Source organism: Phacochoerus africanus, chromosome 6 (genome assembly GCF_016906955.1).
Source record: "Phacochoerus africanus isolate WHEZ1 chromosome 6, ROS_Pafr_v1, whole genome shotgun sequence".
Taxonomy (NCBI): Eukaryota; Metazoa; Chordata; class Mammalia; order Artiodactyla; family Suidae; genus Phacochoerus; species Phacochoerus africanus.
Window position 1 is genome coordinate 101,019,510 of NC_062549.1, and position 25,461 is coordinate 101,044,970.

The 25,461-nt window shown below is 38.7% G+C and overlaps 1 protein-coding gene across 10 annotated transcripts in view; it reads right to left on the reverse strand.

Moving 5' to 3' along the window:
* Positions 1 to 25,461, reverse strand: part of PDE4DIP (phosphodiesterase 4D interacting protein) — a 214,513-nt gene that overhangs the window by 50,193 nt on the left and 138,859 nt on the right. For 9 of the 10 annotated variants that reach the window (XM_047784872.1, XM_047784871.1, XM_047784870.1 and 6 more), the window contains 16 exons: positions 23,673 to 23,810; positions 22,834 to 22,953; positions 22,515 to 22,607; positions 22,177 to 22,389; positions 21,164 to 21,322; positions 19,921 to 20,034; positions 19,594 to 19,731; positions 18,740 to 18,919; positions 17,409 to 17,603; positions 14,686 to 14,853; positions 14,434 to 14,515; positions 10,186 to 10,277; positions 8,507 to 8,623; positions 8,040 to 8,177; positions 7,131 to 7,243; positions 5,869 to 5,996 (listed from right to left, as the gene is read on the reverse strand). In XM_047784872.1, the coding sequence (XP_047640828.1) occupies positions 5,869 to 5,996; positions 7,131 to 7,243; positions 8,040 to 8,177; positions 8,507 to 8,623; positions 10,186 to 10,277; positions 14,434 to 14,515; positions 14,686 to 14,853; positions 17,409 to 17,603; positions 18,740 to 18,919; positions 19,594 to 19,731; positions 19,921 to 20,034; positions 21,164 to 21,322; positions 22,177 to 22,389; positions 22,515 to 22,607; positions 22,834 to 22,953; positions 23,673 to 23,810 (2,188 nt within the window). Of the gene's footprint in view, positions 1 to 5,499; positions 5,997 to 7,130; positions 7,244 to 8,039; positions 8,178 to 8,506; positions 8,624 to 10,185; positions 10,278 to 14,433; positions 14,516 to 14,685; positions 14,854 to 17,408; positions 17,604 to 18,739; positions 18,920 to 19,593; positions 19,732 to 19,920; positions 20,035 to 21,163; positions 21,323 to 22,176; positions 22,390 to 22,514; positions 22,608 to 22,833; positions 22,954 to 23,672; positions 23,811 to 25,461 lie in introns of those variants that run through there. The other variant, XM_047784869.1, reaches the window with a different exon arrangement.

Genomic DNA, 25,461 nt, shown 5'->3' on the forward strand with positions numbered 1-25,461 from the left:
AAATCTAAGAACCATGAGATTCCTGGCATCAATCAGTGGATTAAGGATTTGGCCTTGCTGTGAGCTGTGGTGTAGTTTGCAGACGCGGCTTGGACCCAGTGTTGCGTGGCTCTGGCATAGGCTGGCAGCTGTAGCTCCGATTAGACCCCTAGCCTAGAAACCTCCATGTGCCATAGGTGTGGGCCTAAAAAAAAAAAAAGCAAAAAATAAAAAAATAAGATACTATAAAATTCTTGGATGAAAATTTACATGGTATACAAACATAAGGTCTTTTTTTAGCATTGAGGCTAACATTCATATTTCGTGCTTTTTAAGTTGAGAATGGCATAATTATGGAGAACATGGATTCTGGAGCCAGACTGTCTTAGACTCCGCTTCTGTCACTAGTTATATGACTGACTTCGGCAAATGACCTTTCCATAACTCAGTTCCCTCATCAGTTAGTTAATAGTAACATCCACCGCACACACTTGTCAGCTATAAAGGGTTTGCTGCTTTTGAAGTACTTAGAACAGTGCTTGGCATATACTGTGTCCTCAATAGATGTTGCCTTATTATTTTTGTTGTATATTATTGTTGGTAAACTAATCTGTGGGCTGAGGAGTTGAGCGTTGAAAAAGGCCATTGAACCTAAGTGTACTCAGCAGAAGAAAAATTTTATACCTAATGTTGTCACTGAATGATCTTGACTGAGTTTACTTGTACTTCTTCACTGGGGAAATATCTGTCTCCCCAAAAGGGGGTTTCTGCACTTCGCAGGACAGTTGAAAGAACAGAGAGCTGTCGGAAGAGTACTGTAAACTCTTTGCGCAGGTGCTTTACAAATAGGATTCCCCATCATTAAATAACAACTGCCTTCAAACTCCACTCTGCACAAATAAGCCTTGAGGGGAAGTCATGAAGTATTATTTTGATTCTTCAGTAGTGACTCCCAACTGGGCGGCAACAAGACCAGTTCCTCCAAATTCTACTCTGTGGTTGTTTCCTTTTTAAGCCATTTATATGCAGCCAACAGCAAAGGAGTACTATTTCCCCATAAAGTCACTCAGAACATAGGAGTCATATTTGACTAATTTTGGAAGCAGATTCAAAGAGCTACGAACGAGTTTGCAATGCTAAGAGCCCGGCCATTTTTCCCTTGGTGCCAGGCTCTTACGTCATGTCCTCTGGGCCCATCTCACTTTCACTCCTAGGCATTCTGCCCTCTGCTCATTATGAGAACTCTCACGTGTTTATGTCATGAACCAACTATTGCTGACTTAAATATTATGGCACTACATGAGGTGATCAAAGAAAAAATGTTCTATCAAACTGCAATTTTACCTGCATCCATTCCTGTCTGGACCATTAGATAACTTTAATATTTCATATAGTCTTCTAGAAACTTCTCCAAGAAATAAAATTCCTTAGCAAGATAGATTCTGATATTGGGACAGAAGTAGCTGGAAAACTGTCTGGAGTCAGGCTCCTTTATGGTGTATCATTGTCTTTAAATTGCAACATCTCTTAGGTAACCTTCTAGCTTGTACTTAATTCAGAAAGCAACTATTTTCAGTGATTTAAAATTCTGTAATGTCAAGGAATTCTTCCTGCTAATGATCTTTTTTCCTCAAAAAACACAGGAAGCAGGCCTTTCCAGGATCATATACAGGGATAGCACCACCCACCATAACAATAGGCTTCTCAAATTTCAATCTCTTTCTATTACTGTCCTTCAGCCAGGAGAGCAAGAAAGGGTTAAGGTAAAGGAGTCCATTGCACACTTCTGGGGAAGGGTAATGATGTTATTTCTCGAAAGCAGAAAAATTCAGGTTTGTTCTTCTTCCGAATTTAGTTAAATAAATACAAAGGCATTCACTCATTCCAGAGCCTTATTTGACCTGGAGTTTTAGTACAATAATCAATCGACTGATTCTCTTATAAGGGGGAAAAAAAAGATAGGTGCTTTCTCTACTTTTCTCATAAATCTTTTAAGAATGAAACCAAATAGTTACTGTTTAGCCTTTGATACTTTTATTGGATCAGGAACAATTTTTTGTGTCTCCACTAAAGTAGCTGAAATTCTAACAATTTATATATATATACATATATATATATATATATTAAAAAAACATGCTCCATTTCAGCACAAATGTTAACACAGTTTAACACGACACAGTGCTAAGAGGAAATGAACTTCCAGAGAAAAATATACAGCTTGTTTGGGTGGGGAAATAGTCCTAGAATAATCTAGTGCCAGTTACTGGGTCATTTAACATGTCACTTCCTTCTTCATTTAAATTGTTATGAATCAATTGTTCTCAAAAGCCCTACGATCAAATTTTTAAGCGAAAAAAGTAAACCTGCTTTTATTATCGAATTGATAATACTTAATGAAAACAGAAATTCATGGTTTATAAAACATTCTTGTATATACACGCCTCTAAAATTTACAGATTGAAAGAGAGATGGGTATTTCAGAGCAATGATTCTGATAATTGCAAAAGGAAGCACTGTATACTCATGTTATATACTAAAAACAAACCTACCTGCATTTGCTATACAATTATGAAGTTCTCAGAATAAGGAAGATGATTTGGTCCATGTACTTAATTAACACCCCTACTCTTCATATTATTTTTAGACCAAACATTTTCTGGTATTACTGAACTTTCTATTTTAGCCTTCTAGCTTTAGCAAGAAGAAAACAGTACAATAAAGATGTTTATTTCTGGAATTTGACTTTAAACAACAAAAAGGGAAAGTAATGCAAAAAGAATTACTGTTACTTTATAAGCTTCATTATTCTTATTTGACATTTGATAAGATTAGTATTGTTAGCTCTACAGTTTTATATTTGCCTTCCACTTCTCATCCTTTATAGGAAGCAAATTACAAATGCTAATTTATTTGGGAAATTCATCCTGGCTCATGTGATTATATAGAAAGAAACTGAGGACTTACCTTCCATCAATACCCAAACTACTTAAAAGCAACATGGTTGTATTTTAATCATAATAAAAAGGTTTAACAAGGATAATGCTCCAAATATCTAGCAGGAGGGTGGCTTAAATCCATATTCCAAAATGCAGTAAGATGCAGAAACTATTACCCCTCAGAAATCAGTCTCAAGTACTGTCCTAGTGACTCAAAATTTAGTTCAGCAAGCTCCCTCCAGTAAGCAGTTTGCAAGCCTCATTCCAGCTATTAAGACCAGAAATCAGTACCAGATTTCAGTCACATCCATGGTATCAAGATCAAACTTTTAATTTCTTCTTTGCCACTAAATCTAAATGTTTTCTAAGGACCAATAAATATCAAAAGCGAATAACTATAGCCTAAGTTACTCTTATCTTTTCAGGATCCAAATGAGGATCAAAATTCACTTACTTTCTCCCCAAATCTATATATTTTGTCAATTTTTCAGTAGGGAGTTGGGTTTCTTATTATTTATGCAATTACCTTAATATTGCTAACACTTAGCAACTGTCCAGATACCTGGGGAAATTCCTACTCTCATCGAAGGATGCTAGAAACAGAAGTGGTAGTTTACATAAATTACTGTAATCATTATGAGCCACTAGAACCCAAATATCACCCATAGTTGAACCTTAACTGGAAATTTATCAAGCATACTGGTCTATTAGTAAAATCAAGGGAAGAAATTTCCTAAATGCTTTGTAGTCTTTGATGGGTTGACATTTCTACAGCTCAATTACCCACATCTTTACTTCTACTTTTTTTTTTTTTTTTTTTTTTTTTTTTTGCTTTTTAGGGCCGCATCTGCAGCACATGTAGTTTCTTAGGCTAGGGGTCTAATCAGAGCTACAGCTGCCAGCCTACCCCACAGCAATGCCAGATCCATGTCTGTGACCTACACCACAGCTCATGGCAACGCTGGATCCTTAATTCACTGAGCAAGGCCAGGGATAGAACCCACAGCCTCATGGTTCCTAGTCGGATTTGTTTCCATTATGCCACAACAGTAACTCTACCCCACCTCTTTACTTCTATAAAGTTACAAAAAGCATTGTGCAGGAATGGGTCACTAAAGATTGGAAGCCTAAGAAAAATAGATGATTCTTCTTATATTTCTCATCTCCTTTCTTAAATGACCTCTTCTCCCTGCAAAGTCCATTAAAACTGGAAAGTATCTCTATAAGAGGAAGACTATCAGTCTTTTGCGAACTACTTAATCAGAGAATTCCAGGGTGTTTCTCCGTATAATATTTTCTTCTCTGTCCATTTTAGAGTGACTGATGCTCTATTCATTACAGGCATGGCTAAGGTTACAGAAACTTGAACAGAATTTAGAACGTAAGCAAACCATGTCAACACATGAAAGTGAAAGAAATAAAAGTTCCATAAAAAAATGGAGGAAAAAAAAAAATCACTGTGCTCTGCCTTAGAAAGGGTACTCGATCACATTTATGGTGCTGAAGAGCCTCAATCCCTATGCACCCAATTCCATGTTTGAAAACTGAAATCTCAGCTTCTAATCTAGGAAATTTATATCCAGAAGCAATAACAAACCTCATGGATGAACAATGCTCCAGAGTAATCTTGGTTACTTTTTATATTCTTGACATTTAAGATACCAGAAATATAATCTCAAGGACCCCTTCCTTACATCTATCTGTCATGCTGCAGTAAGAAAGCACTGAGAAAATGACCAAAACCCACAAAGATCCATGAGATTTCTTTCTAAACTATTCAAACACTTCGAAGCCAGAAGCCTATTTTAATATAGAGAAATGCAAAAGCACTACTAAGTGAAAAATACAGGACTCCATCTAGTGCCACTACCAAATAAAAAAAAATATATGAGATGGTCTGCTCTGGCTACGAGTTATTTGGAGAAATAATGAATTTGAAGGGGAACATTACATTTGAAATCATCCTTTTATAAAGAGAATTCTGACTCTGGAAGACCTGGGATATTTCTTAAAATTGTGTTCTAACTAAATAGGATGCCCTTGGTTTAAAGGGAAAAAAAATCTAATGTAATTGAATTTGCACTGAATCTAATCTCACTGTCACTCAATAATCAAATCTGAAGCAATCTTAGAGATGATGGGTTACTATAAACACTATAATAATCTTCGCCTCTGCTCTTTAATTTGGCCCTCCCAATGCTTGTTGTCTACTATTGCAAGATGTGGTTTTGGTTACCTTCTGATAATGATTATACCACTTTCGCAAAATCATTCTTATAGACTCTCCATCTCTCTCTCTCATATTGAAACTTGCATTTGATTAAAAAAAAAAAAAACTACTGTCAGGAGTTCCCTTGTGGAGTAGTGGGTTAAGGATCCAGCATCATCACTGCAGCGTCTTGGGTTGCTGCTGTGACGTGGGTTCCATCCCTGGTCTGGAAATTTCCACTTGCCATGGGTGTGGCCAAAAAAAACAAAACAAAACAAACTACTTTCAAAGAGCAGGAGTTGACTCAATGGCAAAAATAATACACACGCATGCATTTATGACATGATATGGAACATATGAAGTGGATTGTGAAAGTGGGGGAGGAGTAAACTTTATTGGCCCATAGGAGGGATAAGGGAAAAGAAGGAAGGGCTGGGAAAAAGAACGAATATGGGTGGGAAGACTAAAATGGAATGATTTGAAATGTGCAAATATACTTCGTAACCTCCACCATTCAACTTAGTTATGTGCAGTGAAATACAGGCAGACTAAAGTGAGTTTCCCTTTGTAGGTGATGCTACTTGTACCAGTTCTATCGTTAGTAAGTCACCATTTAGTTCTGCCAAAGTCAGACAAGGCTCTCTGGTTAGTGCAAACAAGGGTCTCCATCCTGGGCTGCAGTCTGACCCGCCAGTGCTCAGAAGGCATGCTTGTGACGAATTTGCACACTTTCCAGTTCCCCACCTCCAATGGCGGCCAGGGTCTCCAGCCTGCTTAAGCGCTCCAGGCTTCTTCCAAGGACTTCTTCTAGCCGACTGCGTAACACCTGGGCCCCTTCTAGTTCCACCTGCAGAGTTCGGTCTCTCTCAGAGCTGATTAAACATGCCACATGGAAGGAAAATGGATTAGCCAGCAATGTAATGAGTCCACAGATGCTTCCAAAGAGCCATCGGTGCCACTCTGAGCCATGTGACTTTTGAAGTAATTGTTCTCTAGGACACACTAAATGGATGTCGTCTTTGTTGTGGCACTTGTGTTCATGGCTGGTAGATTAGCAAGGCCTGCTTTCTTTAAAGCGTGTCCCTTTATCCTAGATCCTGGACCTATTTGACGTAGAATTACAGTTCTTAATATTTACCTTCCATCCTTACAGTCCACTAAGAGGAATTCCTTTTCTTTTTACTAAAAGGGTTAGTTTCTCAAAACTAAAAACCCAAGAAAAACTAAATGCAAACAGAATCAATATTAAGCCAAGTAGGGTTGCTACTGAAGAGATATGTTTTCTCATTTGTCAACCAAACTTGACAGTGCTCTGAAAAGGAATCCAGTTCACAAAGACCAGGAGATTCTTTAAAAAGTAACACAAATGGTCCTATTGTATCCTTCCTCTGCCTTCATTTTCTTCAAGGGGGAAAGGAAAAAAAATTTTTTAAGTCAACAGTAAATTAGAAAAAACTGAATGGTAAAAGAATAAAAATTAGGAAAAAGGGGTTAGGAGGTAAGGCAAAATGAGAAACAAAAATAAGAGGAATATAAAATGATATAAAATACTTGGCCCAAAACCAGGAGGTACAGGAAAATATATTCATCATGGTGGCTGCCAGTGATCCTGGGGTGATATTAGCCATGATGGCAAATACATTTTCTCCGGTGATAGTCAATGAACATCAGTGCCCTTATAGTCCTACTCTTATAATGAAGGAGCCCTTAATAGGCTATGGAACAGAGAAAGGAAACACACATACACTGAGTGATTACTATATTCAAGGCATTATTTCAGAAACCTGACAAGTTTTCTGGTTTGATCTTTGTAACAGCTACATGAAATAGGCACTATTCCTGACTTAAGGGTTAGACACTGAGGCTCAGAGCAGTCAACCCACACAACAAATGACAGACTAGGGAGTCCCAGTAATTGTCCACTTTCTTTTTCTCCACCCTTGTAAATTGTAAGCATCTGCATTTAATGTGGAATTAAAGGAAAAACATTGCTGTCACCCTCTCACCTCTCTGGATGTGCATGGAACTTCACCAGACTGCTATAGAGCTGTCTCTCTGCTTGTAGGGCTTCATTGAGTCGACTCCGTTCATCTACCAGTCCTTCCAGCATCAGCAACAACTGAGGGAAAAAGAATAGAAGCGATATACAAATGGAGACATGAAGCCACAGTTAATCCTGAGAAAGAGGACAAAAGAATGCAGTAGTGTGGACTAAAACTCAAAAAACTATCTCGCTACTGACTTAACCTTTCTATAGTATGTTAGTGTTCAAACCAATGCCACATTATCTTTTATCTTTAAAGCTCTAAAAGGAAGAATTGAAACATGGGAGCAAGAAGAAGAAAGGAGAAAGAAGCCACAAGCACAGGGAAAGAAGCTAAGACACAGGAGTGGGATAAATGGGAAAGGCAAGAGAGAAACCTACAATAGGACTTCCTAGTATCGTTCATTCATTCGATAAACATTTACTGAGCACCTTCTATGTGCCAATCTCTGTTCTAGGAATAAACTTACTATCTAGTGTGTGGGGGGAGACATTCATCAGTCACAGATACATGTCATTGTGAGCTATAATAAGTGCTTAAAAAGATGAGCTATGATGTGCATAACCAGCAGAGATGTTTATGTGAACTGGTCGAGTTAAGAGCCAGACTGGGGTGAGATGAGTGGTCAGTGAGAGAGATGATAATGGAGACTGGGAGGACCGCAGGCAAACAAGGTCTTTTTAGAAAGTTTGATATTAAAGAAAGGTCAGATATGAGGTAGTAGTTATACAGGAACTAGACATTAGAAAGGAGCATCTGAGGCTGCTACTGACCAGGTTCTCTATGAAATTCCATCAGCAGAAACATTCATAAGTAACTGAAATTGACAGCTTTTTCAGTAAAAATAAGGTTTTTATCCCAATAACTTACTTGTTGTCTTCGGTTTCCAGAAGTTTCCTGACCCTGTGATTCCACTGAAGCAACTTTTTCCCGAAGGAGTAAGACTTCTTGGGTCAGGCGTTCCATAGCCGGGATGTCTTCAGGATCAACCAGCTGCATCTGCAGGTCCTAAAAGTAAAAAAACAAGTATACTAATAAAAATAGTAATAAAAACTGTTCAGCAGAGGAACAACGGAACAAATGCTCCTGTAAAAGCATGCCATACTGTGAATGGGATATTAATACACCATGTGAAGGTAATAATATTAACTCCTTTATGAAATCTTAGCAAGTCTGATATGAGTCAAAGAGAACATGGCAACATCAAGAGGCTCAAACTAACAGTGCATCAAGAAAATAAGCACTGGCAAGGGACTCAATGTATCCAAGTGTGAAGATGCCCTACAGATGTTTGAGCTGTAATGGTTTCCAATAGTCTCTAAAAAGCTTCAAGAGACCTTTATGAGGTCTTCTTTAATCTGTATGTTCCTGGTCAAAGACTCCAGATCAGCAGCCTGCACTTGCAGCTCTTCCTCTTGCACAGCCATCATGGACTGGAGGGCAGAAAGCTCCATCTGTGGAAAAAGAAATCCTGAAGTCAGTGGACAATTTAACACAGAAGTCAATTACATTTTAACACTGAAGCAATTCTTTTTCCATATCATGTCCCTATCAGCCAGGAGTGCACAGGAAAACTAGAACGTTGAGTATTGGGCTAATGGGTCAGATCAATACATCACACTGTGGTACCAAAGGATGTTTTGCGGGAAGTTGTAATGTGGTTTAATGATATCTTCTACTTTTGTTAGCACTACAAAACATACTAAATTTGTTTAATTAATGCTACTTTTAAAAAATGGGGGGGAGCTCCCATCATGGCGAAGCGGAAACGAATCTGACTAGGAACCATGAGGTGGCGGGTTTGATTCCTGGCCTTGCTCAGTGGATTGGGGATCCGGCGTTGCTGTGAGCTATGGTGTAGGTCACAGACAATGCTCAGATCCCACATTGCTGTGGCTGTGGTGTAGGCCAGTAGCTGTAGCTCCAATTAGACCCCTAGCCTGGGAACTTCCATGTGCCACATGTGTGGCCCTAAAAAAAGCAAAAAAAAAAAGTCACCATTAGCAATGCAAGAATAGATTTTTTTTAAATCTAAGTATTTAGCTAGTAGATGAAAAATGACAGAATATCTCCATCTTTGCAACCCTTAATGAACCAATGGATATAGGCATCGACTACCAACAGCTGCTAACATCACAGGAGATCACCAAACATTACATACCTCCTGATGGAAGAACACAGCACCACCCAACTCCTACCCAAAGTTAACAACACTGCAAGGCCTAAACTTCCAATGCTGTATCTTCTATCTCTCCTCACTAGAAAATGACAGCCAAATATTTTATTATGGCAAATTTCACTAAAAATCATGATAATTACCACAGCTGCTAATATTTGTTAGGTGCTTACTATGGTCTACCCCGTATAATAAATGCTTTGCATATAGTTAATCCTTTTAACAAACATAGTGACTCAGCTTCTGCCTACTTTTCCAACATCAAAACCTACCATTTTCCACCTCATTCATGATTTTCTAGACACACTGGACTTTTTCTGCTAGGAATATCAGACTTTCTCTCAACTCAGGGCCATTGCACCTACTATTCCAGCTCTGCCCGAAATATCTTCCCCAGAGTTGCCTTCTTCTCATCCTTGAGTTCTAGCTTATATGTCATCTGCTCAGAGAGTCTTTCTCCAGCCACTTTATCTCAAGAGGTCCCATTCAAGCTATTTTCAATTATTTCCCACATATCACTTATGACAATTTATAGCTATATATTATTTATTGTCTGTATTTCTCCAGTAGAAATTAAATAGGGCCAGGGACTTTGTTGATCTTTATTTTTGGGGGGCCACACCCACAGCATGTGGAAGTTCCTGGGCCAGGGCTAGAACCTGCGCCACAGCAGTGACCCGAGCTGCAGTGACAACACTGGATCTTTAACCCACTGTGCCACTAGGGAACTCCTGTTGATCTTGTTCCCTACTCCTCCCCACTACTGGCCCTGGCTTAGAGAAGGTACCCATATAGCTGATGAATAGTAATTTAGAAATTAGGCTTGACTAGAAAACTCACCCGACTTTCTCTCTCTTTTTTAGCCATGAGCTCAAGTTCCTCTTTGGCACTGCTCAGTTCTTTTTCTAGCCCTGTGACTGTATCCAAGTCTCCTAAAAATGAATGCATAGTACAAGTTATGATCAGCATTAACCCAATGTGATCTTTGCTGCCTTGCTTCTGAGGAATTTATTCTAAGATATGATCCAACAACAACAAAACATATATGCACAAGTTATTTGCAATATTATTTTTAATAGCAAAATACTTCAATCAACCTACATGCCTAATAAATAGAATGAATAAAGCATAATATATCCACACAATGAAGTAGTATATATAGCCATAAAAAAGAATGAGGAATATCTTTATGAACTGATAATGGAGTGATTTCCAAGATATATCATTAAACACAAGATAGGAAGCTACGTACATCTAGTGAAGTATGTTTTATATTAGGAAGAGGAGGAAATAAGAACATACACGTCACAGGGGATTAATCCACTTATTTTTGCAGAAAGAAACACGGGAAGGATAACTCAGAAAAGAAATGGGCTGCCTTAATGGGATGAGTGGAAACAGTAGAGAAAGGATAGGGAAGTAAATGGGACTTCTGAGTATACTTTTATATATTTTTGACTTTGAACCATGTTAATGTTTTATTATTAATGTGTGAAGTTAGTTCAACAATAATGTTTAAAAAAAACCCTAAAATTGAACACAAATAAAAATAAATGAATCAACGTAGTAAATAGATAATTAACCTAGAGAATTTTTTTTTTTTTGTCTTTTTGCCTTTTCTAGGGCCGCTCTCGTGGCATATGGAGTTTCCCAGGCTAGGGGTCGAATCAGAGCTGTAGCTGCCAGCCAATGCCAGAGCCACAGCAACATGGGATCCAAGCCGCGTCTGCAACCTACACCACAGCTCACAGCAACGCCGGATCCTTAACCCACTGAGCAAGGCCAGGGATCGAACCCGCAACCTCATGGTTCCTAACTGGATTCGTTAACCACTGTACCGTGACAGGAACTCTACCCCAAAGATATTTTAAAAAATTAATCTGAATAATATTTGAACTCAGTATTCTAACTGTATACCCTCAGTGGGAAATATTCTGAGGATAAAAAGAATTATAAAGAAATTTTAAACATTATATAACAGATTTACTGTTTATAGTGGTATTCATGTAGCCATTCTGAAACTATTTTTATGTACTGCACAACTGTATACATAAAGAGATGTTATTATAGGTAATCAGTTTTCTCAATGTTGGGAGAAGGGGATACAAATACGAAACAAGGAGGAGAAAGAACTTGTGTTGTTAAAGTGGAATTAGAGGAATCAGTATCAAATGGAGACTGTACACACACACACATCCCCATCCTCAGCTGTGTTCACTTAAAAGGCCTAGAAGCAAATGACATACCTGTAGCTGTGAACCTATCTTACACCCAGCTATTAGTATATAAATGTCATTACTCACTAGAAGGAACCAGAAAGCTCCTTGAAATAATGAATTATTTCAGGGCTGAGGCAAGTAAAAGGTGATCATAGATCATCTTATTATGCCAGAAAGTATGGAACTGCTCACAAACTGATGGGGAAATATCAAAAGGACAGAGGAATAGCTTGAAGGGACTCCAACTGGCCTAATATGGGATAATCTGGTTGTCTAATGGAATAATGACAGAAATCAATGATAAGATGATTTTTTTAAAGCATCCCCTAGTCCACAGTGATATAAACAAACAAAAGGAGTAGGAAGGGAAGGGAAAGGGCATCTCTTTTTGAGGGGAAGGGTACACCCAGGGCCTGCGGAAGTTCCCAGGCCAAGGGTTGAACCTGCACCACAGCAGTGACAATGCCGAGTCCTTAACCCGTAGGGCACCAGGGAACTCCAAGAGCATCTCTTCTTTATAAAAGAATAAATACGGGTTCCCATTGTGGCATAGCAGAAACTAATCTGACTAGGAATCATGAGGTTGTGGGTTCGACCCCTGGCCTCGCTCAGTGGGTGAAGGATCCGGTGTTGCCCTGAGCTGTGGTGTAGGTCACAGATGCAGCTCAAATTTGGCATTGCTGTGGCTGTGGCATAGGCCAGCAGCTGTAGCTCTGATTCAACACCTAGCCTGGGAATCTCTGTATGCCGCAGGAGTGGCCCTAAAAAGCAAAAAAGATTAAATAAATAAAATAAAAAATAAAAGAATATACACTACTAAGTAAAGAGGGAAGTTTAGAAACAGAAAATCACTTTTTTAAACTACCAAAGTAATAGTTGGTCCAAGTAGGCTTAAAGGATGCTAAAACCACTAGGTGAATAACTGTGGGAAAGCAGAACTGTCAACATCTCAAGGTATTTGCTGACAGATCACTTATAAATCACAAAGGGGAAAATGAACCTTTACAGAGGAGAGATCTGGCAGGCGCAAGCTTGACCAAATGACTAAACAATGTCATAGAACTAAATACAAACTGATACCATGTGCTCCTGACGCCATGCACTAAGACGTCACCCTTGTAGTACTCTTGCCAAAAATGTTTAACTTGAATCTAATCATGAGGAAACAATCAAAGCCAAATTGAGGGCCAATAGCTGGTCGAGAATTTTTAAAAATGCCAATGTCAAAAAAGACAAAAAAGCCAGAAAACTGTTCTAGGTTAAAGGAAGCTAAAGAACTATGACAAGTAAGTACAATACATCATCTTTTAGTGGGAAAACCACCAGCTAACAAGAACATTATTGGGGAGTTCCCATCGTGGCTCAGTGGTTTACAAGTCCAACTAGTATCCATGAGGATGCAGGTTCGATCCCTGGCCTTGCTCAGTGGGTTAAGGATCCAGTGTTGCTGTGAGCTATGGTGTAGGCCAGCAGCTGTAGCTCCAATTGGACCCATAGCCTGGAAATCTCCACAGGCCACAGATGTGGCTCTAGAAAGACAAAAGGGGAAAAAAAAAAAAGAACACTACTGGGACAATGGGAACTCCTAATACAGACTGCACATTAGATACTAGGACCATATTAAAGCTAAATTTCTTCTCTTTCTTTCCTTCTTCTTTTTTTTTTTCCCTGTCTCTTTCAGGCCTGTGGGCATATGGAAGCTTCCAGGCTAGGGGTCAAATCGGAGCTACAGCTGCTGGCCTATGCCACAGCTCATGGATACTAGCTGGGTTCGTTACTGCTGAGCCACGGCACGAACTCCAATATAATTATCACACTAAATTTCTTGAGTGTGATAATTATATTGTAGTTATGGAGGAGAATGCCCTTGCTCTTAAGGAATACATAATGAAGTATTTAGGGATGAAGTGTCATGATGTCTCTAATTTTTAAATGGTTCAGAAAAAAACACGTGTGTATGTATGTGCACACATGCAAGAAATAATGCAAAAGTGGCAAAGTGTTAATAACTGGTGAATCTTAATAAAAGTGTATATGGGTATGCCACTTTTCTATAGGTTTGAAATTTTGCAAAATAAAAAATTGGGAGAAAGTGCTTTCTAAAAATAAATAAATAAATAATGACTACCTGCTTGACTTATCTATGGGATTCCATAACACCCTACACTATAACACAGACACAAAGTTTTTATATTCTTAAAATCATTAAAAAATGATTCAGAAGTTAATTCTCCAAGTCCACAATGCTTCGTATCATAGCACTGTAACCACCAAGTTACTAACCATGGCAAGCCTCTATTTCTGGAACTCACTGGGTTAATAGATTCTTTGAAGCTTCCCTAGATCCCAACCTTTTGATCTGTGATATCAAAAGGAGACGCTAATCCAAGGCGCCCATTTGAGTTTTGCTCCCACCATGCAGAGAATTCAGTTTCTTGGGAGTTCAAGGTCTTTGACTATCCCTTGGATGGAACAGAGCTTGGCAAATGAGTCAACGTACGCTGCCTACCCCTCCCAACCCTGCAGTGGGGGTTATGTCAAGTTACAGTGACATCTGCTTAAGATACCCGGAAGAAAGTGCCAGCTCCTTGGTTCTGCTGTGCAGGTCCACATTCCTAAATCTCTGCAAAGCTGTCTGTAAAGAAGAATAAGGATGCGCCAAATTGTGTAGCCAGAGCGATAGCTTTAATTCAATACAAGGTAAGGCCAGTTCTCCCTAGAATAGGTATGTCTTCAGCCTTTCAGCGGAATCCAAAATTATTTTTTCCGTTAAAGTAGAAAGAGAAAGAGTATTTTGGCCAAACTATTCGCAGAGGGCTACAGAAAGAAAGACAAAAGGTTCCTTAATGAAACGGAATTTGATACTTACCTCCTGAGGACCTGGGTATGCTGACATCCCCTTTGGCAGTCAATGAAGTGCTATCATCTCTGGAGGGTATATGCATCAAACCCTAAAATTTGAAGAGCCAGGAGATTTAGGAAGATGCGAGAACCATAATCACAATGACAAGGACTTGGGACATTCTCATACAACTTAGTATTAAAATGATCACACTTATGCCTCAGATATAAAAAGAGAATGCAGTTGGCATAAACGTCTATACATGTCTACAGTTCTTACTTGATCAGTCTGCTCTCCAAGATGGGGGCTGATGGAGGTAACTTCGGCTGGTCGGTTAGATATGAGTGCTTGGGACATTGTGAAATCTTTCCCTCCCAGATACTGGCGCAGGGCCTGTAATTCTGAATTTCTTTCCATCAGGGCTTGTACCATCTTTTCTGCAGCAGCCTGGTAAGGAAATCATACATAACATTAGAAAGATATTTTAATAAAACAAAATTTGTGTTCTGATGTCATTTGTTAGAAGACAACCATATAAGAAAAGCCAGTGGGGCCCTAAAAAATAGTCTTTGCTTTCATTTTACAGGAAGAAAACATAGCCAATGACTGGTAAGAAAGTCTTTCATAGGCAGAATATTAGAAAAATGGAATATTACACATCTATTATAGTGAAAATAATCTGAAATTGGTTCTGCTAGAACTATTGGGCTAAGGTATTAAGATTCTGGTTTGAATGGAGTAATAGATGTCTTTCTTTACTGTGGATACATCTGCCTTTGGCCTGGATGTTCTTTGCCCAAACATTTGGTTTGTTCCATTAAGGTCTTTCTTCTAGCATTGTTGTGGCTCTGGCGTAGGCCAGCAGCTACAGCTCTGATTGGACCCCTAGCCTGGGAATATCCATATGCCATGGGTACGGCCCTAAAAAGGACAAAAAAAAAAAAAAAAGTCTTTCTTCAAAGGGCAAGCACCATGTTTTGTTTAGTTCTGAGTCCCAGACACCCAGAACAATGTCTGGCACATAGAAGGCACTCAATATATAGGCATTCAAGACATACTTATTGAATGACTCAGTTACACAGAAACATTTTTATCAGACCACATGATCAGGAGAATCTGAACCTCAAAATCACCAAACCCATTTTATTTCACTTCAAACCCCACAGTTTTCTAAGACAGATGATGACACAATAAGGAAAAGATTTAGAACTTTTTTTGTGACCATTAACACATAGAAAGTCTGCATTTAATCAGAAAACCTAGAAATAATTAACTAAGACTAAAATTATTAATGGTAGGAGTTCCCTCATAGCTCAGTGGGTTAAGGATAAACATTGTCACTACTTTGACTCTGTTTACAGCTATGGCACGGGTTTGATCCCTGACCAGGGAACTTCTGCATGCAGGTGATACTGCCAAAAAAAAAAAAAAAAAACACTGAGGTATAAAATGATGAATATATCAGCTATATTAGCTATGTTACAGCATCAATTGTCTCTGGGGAGAATTACTACTGTTTTAAACATGAGGCTGAGCTCCTGTCATAATTTCTAAGGGAAATAAAAGAATAACCTTCTAGTTTTAGTGTAAAGTTCAGGCTCTTTAGGGATTTAGACATAACCATCTTAGAGGTAACAGTTTACTTTAATAAATATTAATTTGCCTTTATAAAAATCTCTGAAAATTACTATAGGCAGAAACAGAGTAAATAATACACAAGATATCTTGTGTCCTATGTATGATCTACCTGGCTTGGTATTCTTTTTCTAGTAGTGCTGTTTTTAGCATTGATCCTACAAGTGTGGTTCATGGATCAATAGCATCTCCATCATCTGGAAGCTTGCAAGAAATGCAAATTCTTGAGTCCTACCTATACCTTTTAATTTCTACCTCTGGGTAGGAGCTTGGGCATCTATGTTTTTAAAAAGATATTCAAGGGATTCTTCTGCATATAAAATTTGAGAAGAAGATCTAGAAGCGTACAACCATTACTTTTTCTTAAGTTGAATATCTTTTGTAATTTCAGTCATCTCCCAGATTCCATTATTTTATTACCAGTGGTATAGTAAGTATATTGAAACTATTTCTTTCAAATCACAAAGGGGTTAAAAAGAAAACTCAAAGACTTTTTAGCCTCTTGCCAAAGACTTATATAATTCACAATGATTTTCTTAGAACTACCTAGAAGCAATTTCTGCAGCACACGGCAGCATGTTTCTGACAAAATGTATATTTACTTTGGTGGGCCTAAGAATTGGATGAGTGGAATATAACCATCCCATAATATACGGATACATTAGAGAATATTATAGTCAAATAACACAGGCATATGATAAGAATCTAGTTCTGAGAACTGACTAGGGGAATTCCAAGTGACTGGTCCCTGAAATGTAGAACAAGTCAACTATAACAGTCTCTAGCCTTTAAGAGAAAGATATATGGAAATGAGGATAAATTAAGAATTTGTTTTGAAATATCTGTGTACCATTATTTGGAGATTACTATATTTATATTACTATGAGTTGTTTATTCTCATCAGGGCCTTTGAAAAGAACACAATCTTCTTTCCCTCTTAAGATAACTCAGATTTTATACGCATTAAGAGAAAAAATATAGTGCACGTTTTCCCCTATCCTGGCTGGAAACACAAAATATCACCAAAGTCTTGATATTTTAGAATAAAAACCAAAGCATTCCAGAATCCCATATCCCTTTCTGTCAAAATTAACAGAACATTAAGGAAAAGAAAATGCACATGATGAAGTCAACGGCTGGGTACATGTATTATTTAGGCACCTTTCCAAATGAAAAGTGTTCTGGAAATATTTCATACTTTAATGACTGATGCAAAACTGTACTCTAGTTAATAAGCTGAAGGAAAAACACTAACAGAATGGACTGTAAAATGACATAAATACACACGTATGAGGTTCATAGGCTTTCTGTTTGCAGACTATAAATGCACTGAGCGATACTTTTCTGGAGTGTGTGTTGATTCTTACTTGGCTCTCCTGCTCCCTGGTGCTCATGGACTGAAGCAGGCCCTGAATCTCCATTTCATATTCCACTGCTTGTTTGTTTCGATCGCTTAGAAGGTCCTGCAGCATCCTCTCCTTTCGCTGTAGACGCTGGCACAGCTCCTCAGCTATCTCACTCTGCCCTGGTCCGAGTTTGCAGAGCAACGTTGCACTAAGATCCTAATACAGAAGGAACAGCATAAGTTTGGGAGGAAAGAATTCCCTCTACTACATATCAAAATGCTTATAAGAATCTACCATAGAAGAGAGAGCAAGTATGATGTTTTATTCATTTTTGTTTCCCTAGATCTAGCACAGTCCTGGTACATAAAAGACTGTCAATACATGCTCAGTGAAGGAACATTAACCGTAAAGAAAAAATATGGTTCCCATTGTGGCTGAGTTACAAACTTGACTAGTATCCATGAGGATATGGTTTCAATCCCTAGCCTCGCTCAGTGGGTTAAGGATCTAGTGTTGCTGTGAGCTGCGGGGTAGGTCACAGATGTGGTTCAGGTCCCACATTGCTGTGGCTGTGGTGTAGGCCAGCAGCTGCTGCTCCAATTCAACCTAAGCCTGGGAACTTCCATATGCTGCAGGTATGGCCCTAAAAGGAAAAAAAGAAGGGAAAAAAACTACTTAGAAGGACAACTTACAAATTGTTTTCTGAAATAAGTCCTTTCCCTACATGCTCAGGCCATATAAAATCAGATGAGGATAAATGGACAAGGTTCATTTATTTCACTTATTTTCTCCCCAGTTTAACTTTAGAGGGGGAACACAAAATGATAAGCTGAAAAAATAACAGGCACTATATTTGTCAGCATGGTGATGACATTCCTATTTTACACTGAGAGGTAATGTGTGGTGGTTAAATCTGTGGAGCCACACCGCCTGGGTTGTATACTGGCATCACCACTCATTAGCTCTGCTCCTTTGCACAAGTTACTTCACTTCAGCAGTCTGTGTCCTTGTGTGTAAAAGAGGAATAATAGTATGTACCTCCTAGATGTATGAGGATTCAATGAATTCATGTCCATTAAACTCTTAAAACAGTGCCTGACACAGCAATGAGCACCAAAACAAAAGTTAGCTATCTTATTCTAGGTGCACTTCTTACATCTCATTAATTCTCGCATAACTGCTTGGATAAAGATGATTGTTCTCTTGAGTTTATAGGTGTATGAAAAAAAGTCCTTATGGAAGCCAATGACCTGCCCAGGCATAGGCTCAGGTCACAGGTCTCTCAGACCTAATCCAAGACTGAGATTACTTAATCACTAAACCAGTTGCCTATAAATTAACTAAAGTCTTGCCTCCACTTCTTTGTTCCTGTCATGCAGAGATGTCTGCAACTGCTGAATGATACTTTCTTGCTCCTTTTGCCAGTGGCTAAATTTGGTTTCCATTTCTTCTCTCAGCCATTGGAGGTTCTGACAGGTAGCAGATAACTGTTCCACTTCCAGGCCTTTGGCCCTCAGAAGACTCTCCATACTCTACAGTCACAAAAAAAGCACCTGTAAGTCAGAGCACCACTCCACACTCCTCGGGATAAACAGGAAACCTGACTCACCTTTAAATTATTTCCTAAATTATCCATCAATTTAGCATCTAATCTAACAATGCCATACTAGTCTTTCTTTTGTTTTTAGAAACTCTCATCTAGTTTGTAGAGAGATAAACACAATGTATATGATAAATGAAGTATTCTGGAGGAGTGAAGAACTTCTTTAAGAAGTGGCAGATGGTTAGACAGTCAAGTTCTAAAATAAATACACCAAAATAGCCCAGAGTAAATATTGATATACAAGTGTTCTGATTGTGGCTATAAACAGATATGTACATAATATTAATTAGAAAAACACAATATAGCAGTTGCACTCGAGGAATGTTTATATAAAAGTATATAATACTGACAAGGATTGGAAATAAATTAGAACTATGTATAAAAATTCTCATCCACTGCCGTCTCCTACAAAGTTCATAGCAGAAGTGCTAAAATTTTACACTCCCTCATGACAGAACTAATAACTGCTGATTTTGTTTGTGCATTTTTTTTTCTTATAAAGCAAATACCTTAGTTTTCAGCAAGAAATGAAAGGAATTGCCACTTCAGGTTTAGAATGCAGGTGGGAGAGGGATGCCAAGTCCTGACGGATTTTGCTCTTACCTGGATAGTAGCTTCATTAGAGGAGAGAACACCTCGCAGTCTCTCTAAGTCATGATCTCGTTCCCTCACAGCAAGGTGAAGTTGGCGCAGTTCCTTTTCTTTTTCTTCTAGACTGGAGAACTTCTCATCTATAGCCCGCTGCAAGCAAAGTAAGCATTCCAGAGCTCCATAAGAGTCACTCTTCTCATCACTCTTATTCAGTAATATTCCAAATATAAAGGAAGGGAAAACCAACTCCAAAAAGCAGCCGATTAAGTGAACACCCATAGCTCCAGTCTCCCTCCCGGCGGGCGGGATGATCCACAGCATGGTGAGCAAGGTACATACCTCTAGAGCAACATCTCTATCTTGGATTCTTTGCCGAAGCTTCTCAAGCAACATTTCATTCGCATCAAGGGTTTTGTCCGAGTTATCTCGGTACTGCAGGAGTTCCCGAAATTCCTAACAAAACCAAAAAATATTTCCTTTATTCATTTATTCAGTGTTAACTGAATTCCTACACTTTGTCAATAAATTTGTTAGTGATTCAGGATAAAACAAATAAAATGTGATCACCCCCACGGGGAACACAGTTTAGCAGGGATAAGAGACATCCATCATCATATGTACGTGCATGTACATGTGAATGCGTAGTTAGCTACCAGGGGAACACAGGACGCACTGTCTACCTCTACCTGAGGGTGTCAGTAAAGTTCTCACCAAAGAGGTTACACTTGCTTGAGTCTTAAAGGACTAGGAGTTTCCGAAGAGGCTGTGGGGCCCTCTCAGAGAAAAAGTGGATCACAATGTATGTATATTATGAAAAAAATGTATGCTCAGGGAAATGTAAGGCAATGTGACTAAAGCTTAGAGTATGTGGTAGAACTGATCACTCTCTTCTTTAGTGCTCCATTTTTCCATACAACCTTTATTTTATCATCTAAATAAACTGGAAATTTCTATACAGAGGTCTTCATCTTAGTAGGTGGGAGCAGTGGCCATATCTTCACTTCCTCTTCCACCTACCTGGCACAGTACCTGACTCACAGAGGTGCTTAACAACTATTTGCTGACTATGGCTTAAATCTTTCAAGTCTAGAGTTACTATTTCCTACACTTGACTGTTTCCTACCTCTTGGTTCATGGATTCTATGTTCCATGTCGTGGGAATCCTCCTGATTCCCATCTCTCAGTGTTCTACATGTAGCAGGTACTCAACACAGGCAGACTAATATCTTTTTTTTTTTTTTTTTTTTTAGGGCCGCACCCATGGCATATGGAAGCTCCCAGACTAGGGATTAAATCGGAGCTGTAGCTGCTGGACTACGCCACAGCCACAGCAATGTGGGATCCAACCCACATCTGTGACCTACACTACAGCTTACTCAATTCAATGCAGATCCTTAACTCAGTGAGTGAGGCCAGGGATTAGACCTGCATCCTCATGGATACTAGTTGGATTCATTTCTGCTGCACCACAATGGGAACTCCTTTTTTTTTTTTTTTTCAGACTAATATCTTGAGATGATATGAACATAAATTCCCAAGCCAGATAAGCCCAGTTTTAGTGGACATCATTCTGTGGACTCACCTGAAGCAGCTGCTCTTTGTGACTCAGACTGTGGTTGAGGTGCTGAATGTGTTGCTCTTGGATTCTAATCGCATTGCATTTTTCAGACTCTAGAGTATGAAGCTGTTGGCTCTTATTCTGCAATTCTCCCTGTAGCTGCTGCAAGGCTTTTCGCAATTCCTGAATTAAACAGATTCCCTTTTTCAAACAATCTAAAATTTTCACATGGTCATTAGATATGGAGACTTTGAAACTTTCAAGGCATAGAGAACAAAAATTAAAGTAGCAAAACGTGCCATCTTAAAATTACTATAGAAATACATGAGTCAAACAGAATGTGGAAAATTATAGGAACTGTGGGTGGGGGCAGGATGTAAATTTAATATTATAGTTCAATACTTTTTTTTTTTTTTGCTTAAAAACAGAGTACTAAGTGGGACTCTGTTCCACCACAAACCTGGATCCTTTACTTTACAATAAGCTCCAGGATATAATATGACTACCTATCCTTTTAAATCTTAAAAAAATTGATAGTGTATGCTCTAAGCTAACATGATAAAGGAACCATTAAAGAATTACGTGCTTTATATTAAAAAAAATACATAGCTAATTGTGCATGCCACTCTTCTGACCTTGGTTGTTCTTCCCACTTTTTGGTCCTGCTTTTAGTCATGCTTCAGGAAGAATCTCAGATAATCTCCTCCTTTGTGAAGCTTTCTCTGACTCCTTTCCTCAGCCCCACCTACATGGAGGACCCCTATAAACCTCCTCTACGGTATTTACCAGAGCGAAATTCTGTTTATGTGACTGTTTCTCATACTGTCTCACAAGTAACTTTTGAGGAAGGGGCCTATAAGATCTACTCTCGTATTTCCAGAACACAGCCCACCACCTGGCACATGGTATATAAGGGCAACAAATGCGGAACTGAAAACTTAGAAGAAGTAAGTGACTCGAGGGTTCAACACAAGCTACCCTTATAAAGAGTTACCATCAGGGCAAAGTCAGCATTTACACAATGATTAATGATTTACCTGGTTATGTTTCCAAGAAGCCTCTTTCTGCTGCTCTCTCTCCTCTGCCGCCACCTCTACAAATCTCGCACAGCGTTTGGCATCAGTCAGTTGCCGTTCTTTTTGTCGTACCACCCTCTGAAGCTTCTGGATCTCAAGCTGGCTGCAGAATAAAGCACTCTGAAGATCAAGCAGAGCCACCTGTTGCTGAGCTGGGGAAGTACCCTCAGAGGTCTGAAAAGAGAGTGGAAATCATTATCACAAGGAGGGCAAGCACTGAGCAGCCGAGAAGACCAGCAAAATCAAGACTATGACTGACAGTTGGGTTGCCCCTCCTGTCCTCCGTGACCATCACATACATGCAGTTGTCCAAGCTGGCTCTGGTGCAGCATTTCTCGAAGCTTTGCCATTGTGTCGTTTTGACCTTCAATCACCTGGTACAACTCCTCAGTCTGAAAATGAGAGAGGGAGTACCAAACATATTAGCCAACTAAATAAACATTCCATTATCTCATCTGTATAGATTTTAGCATCAAGACTACTCCAAAATACCAATTCAGATGACACTATGATTTTTCTGTTAGTCTGACAATATCCATTTCTACAAATTACAGAATTCTTTCTACTTTGATGGGAAAAAATGTTTCCTCATAAGTCCTTGATGGCCAAACATTTTACCTCGCTTTCCCTGCTTTTCAGAGTTTCCTTGAGGCTTTGAATTGTACTATCTTGCTTCTGAGATGACTGCTGAACAGACTTTAGTTCACAGCTCATTTCATTCAGTTTTTCTTGAAGAATCTGAATTCAGCAAAGAAAAGCAATTTCTTAGGTCAATGATTTCATTTAACCTCCAATACAACTAATTCTCAAGTCCTTCTTCAATCCCAGGTTTAAAGGATTTCTCAGGGAATATTACCTTGTTATTTTTTCCCCACATATAGTAACCATTCTAGTCCTAGGTTAATCAGCAAGAGAAAGGAGTGGGAAACATGAACTACTTCCTTCGACACTCTCTTGCTTCAATTCTCACGCACTGTGCTTTCTCTATACTGGCAGCCATACTGGACTCTTGTCCACACAAGTCACTGTGGATCTTTTACATAAAGACCAAGGAGCCACTACAGGACAGGACACTACAAGGGCACACCAGGCCAGGAGTGCAGCATCCCATATTATGGGAATTTTCTTCTAAGCAGATGTTAAAAATCTATGGGCTATAAAGGGGTGAGAAGTTAAACTAAAATCAAAAGCATAAACCTTCTGTCTCAGTGCCTTAATACAGTTAAAAAAAAATGCATTTAGGCCTAAAAGGCACCAGAAGTTCTGATCTGTGCAGAACAGACTAAAATCTTGATAAGAGATAAAGAAAGAAGTACACTTTTAATCATATATTCCACAGAGCACCAGGCATACAGTCTCCATCTTCCAGGTCCTACTCAGAGAGGTTAACAGACTCAGCTAGAGCCAGTCACATTCTCAGGAAACCCCGTGATCCAAGGGCATGGTACCGATCATACCTTGTTGGTGGCCTCAGTTTGTTGGATTTTTTCCTGGAGTTCTGCCAAATGGGAATCAGATACAGACTGCTGAGTTATAGCAGTCTCATCTGAATTCAGCTTTTGTTGTTTGAGTAACTCTTCAGTCATGGTCACAGGCTAGAAGCAGCAGCAAGACAAGTAAGCTGAGTTAAATGTAGCCAAGCATACATTTTAATTTTAATCTTCAAATATCTTAGGCATCTTTGGCCAGAGACTTTGAAAGCCAGGGTTCTTGTATGAATTCCTGGAGACGTCTTCTCCCTTATTGTGAATGCTGATTTACTTCCATCCTTTCCATACTCCCTAGCTCCCCAACCTACCTTTCCCTATGAGCCTGCACAAACACTATTCAGTTAAAGCAAATTATTCAGAGATTAGAAAGAAGGAAGGACTTTTAAAAAATATTTACTTTATCCTATTTTCAGTCAGGCAATTCAAAGGATCAAACTTATACTGTGCATAAGAGAGAAAAAGCTACAGTTCAACTATTTTTCTTACAAACATGCCTATTCACATTACTGGAAAAATGGGTAGATTTTGAATATGGACATACATTAGATGATAGTAGTTTATCAATACTAAATGTCCTAAATTTGGTGATTGTACTGTATTTATGTAAGAGATGGCCTTGTCTTTAGAAAATACATGCTTATTGAGTATAAAGACGCATAGCATCTGCACCTAATTCTCAAATAGTTCAGGGATTTTAAAAAAAGAGGGTCTAGACAGTGGGAGTGATAAAGCAAACGTAGCAAAATATTAGCAACTGGTGAAACTGGGTAAATATTAGCAATTGGTGAGTCTAGGAGTTCTCTGTACTTCATTTATGACATTACTAAGTCTGGAATTATTTCAAAATACAAAGTAAAAAAATAAAAACAAATTAAAAAACCTATGGTGGTCTGAGAAGGAAGTATGTTTTATAAGAATATGAATTCACCAAAAATATTCAGGAGAGAGAAAAAAAACCACATATATTTGGGAGATCAATCAGACAAAGATAAACTTATTGAACTGTACCTAATATTCATTATGAGCTAAGATACAAAAATAAAACTTGAGCAATTCACTGTGGCATTAAATCCCATCTCCTCTCTCCCTGCTCTGCCCCTCTCCTCCCCTACCCCTATTAGGAACAATACGAATTCCTTAGGAAGAGAAAAAAGGCAATTGCTGTTCATTTTTTCTTTACCTTATACATTCAAATTCTCTGATTACCACCTTCCAGGCAGTGGGGTTACAGCTTACCCTAAATCTCTTCCTGCCAGAACTGGAAGTTTATAGATTTCAGTTTAAAAAAAAAAATCTTTTCTATTTTTCCAGTGCTGTTTATCATTTTTAAAAAACATCTATGAAGTTCCCTAATATGCAAAGCACTGTGGGAACAGGACTGCGGAGCTACATAATAAAAGAACAAGGAAATATAAGACAGACAAGACATATGTTGTAAAATAGGGAAGTATGACAGTGTCTATTAAATTATTCTAAATGGGTAGATCTGTGGAAGGTCTCTATCAGGCAGCATTTAAGTGGAGATCTACACATCTACATGATAAGAAGCCAGCTCTGCAAAGATCAATAGAAATAGTCTAGGTAGAGGAATAGCTAATGGAAAAGACCTAGGGCAGCTATGACCTGGGAAAGAGAAAGGCCTAAGTGGTTTGAGAAGCACTTTCCAGTAGAAATAAGTGAGCCATATATGCAACTTAAAATTTTCTAGTATCTTTCCTGACTAAAGTAAAAATAAACAGGTAAACTTAATTTCAAT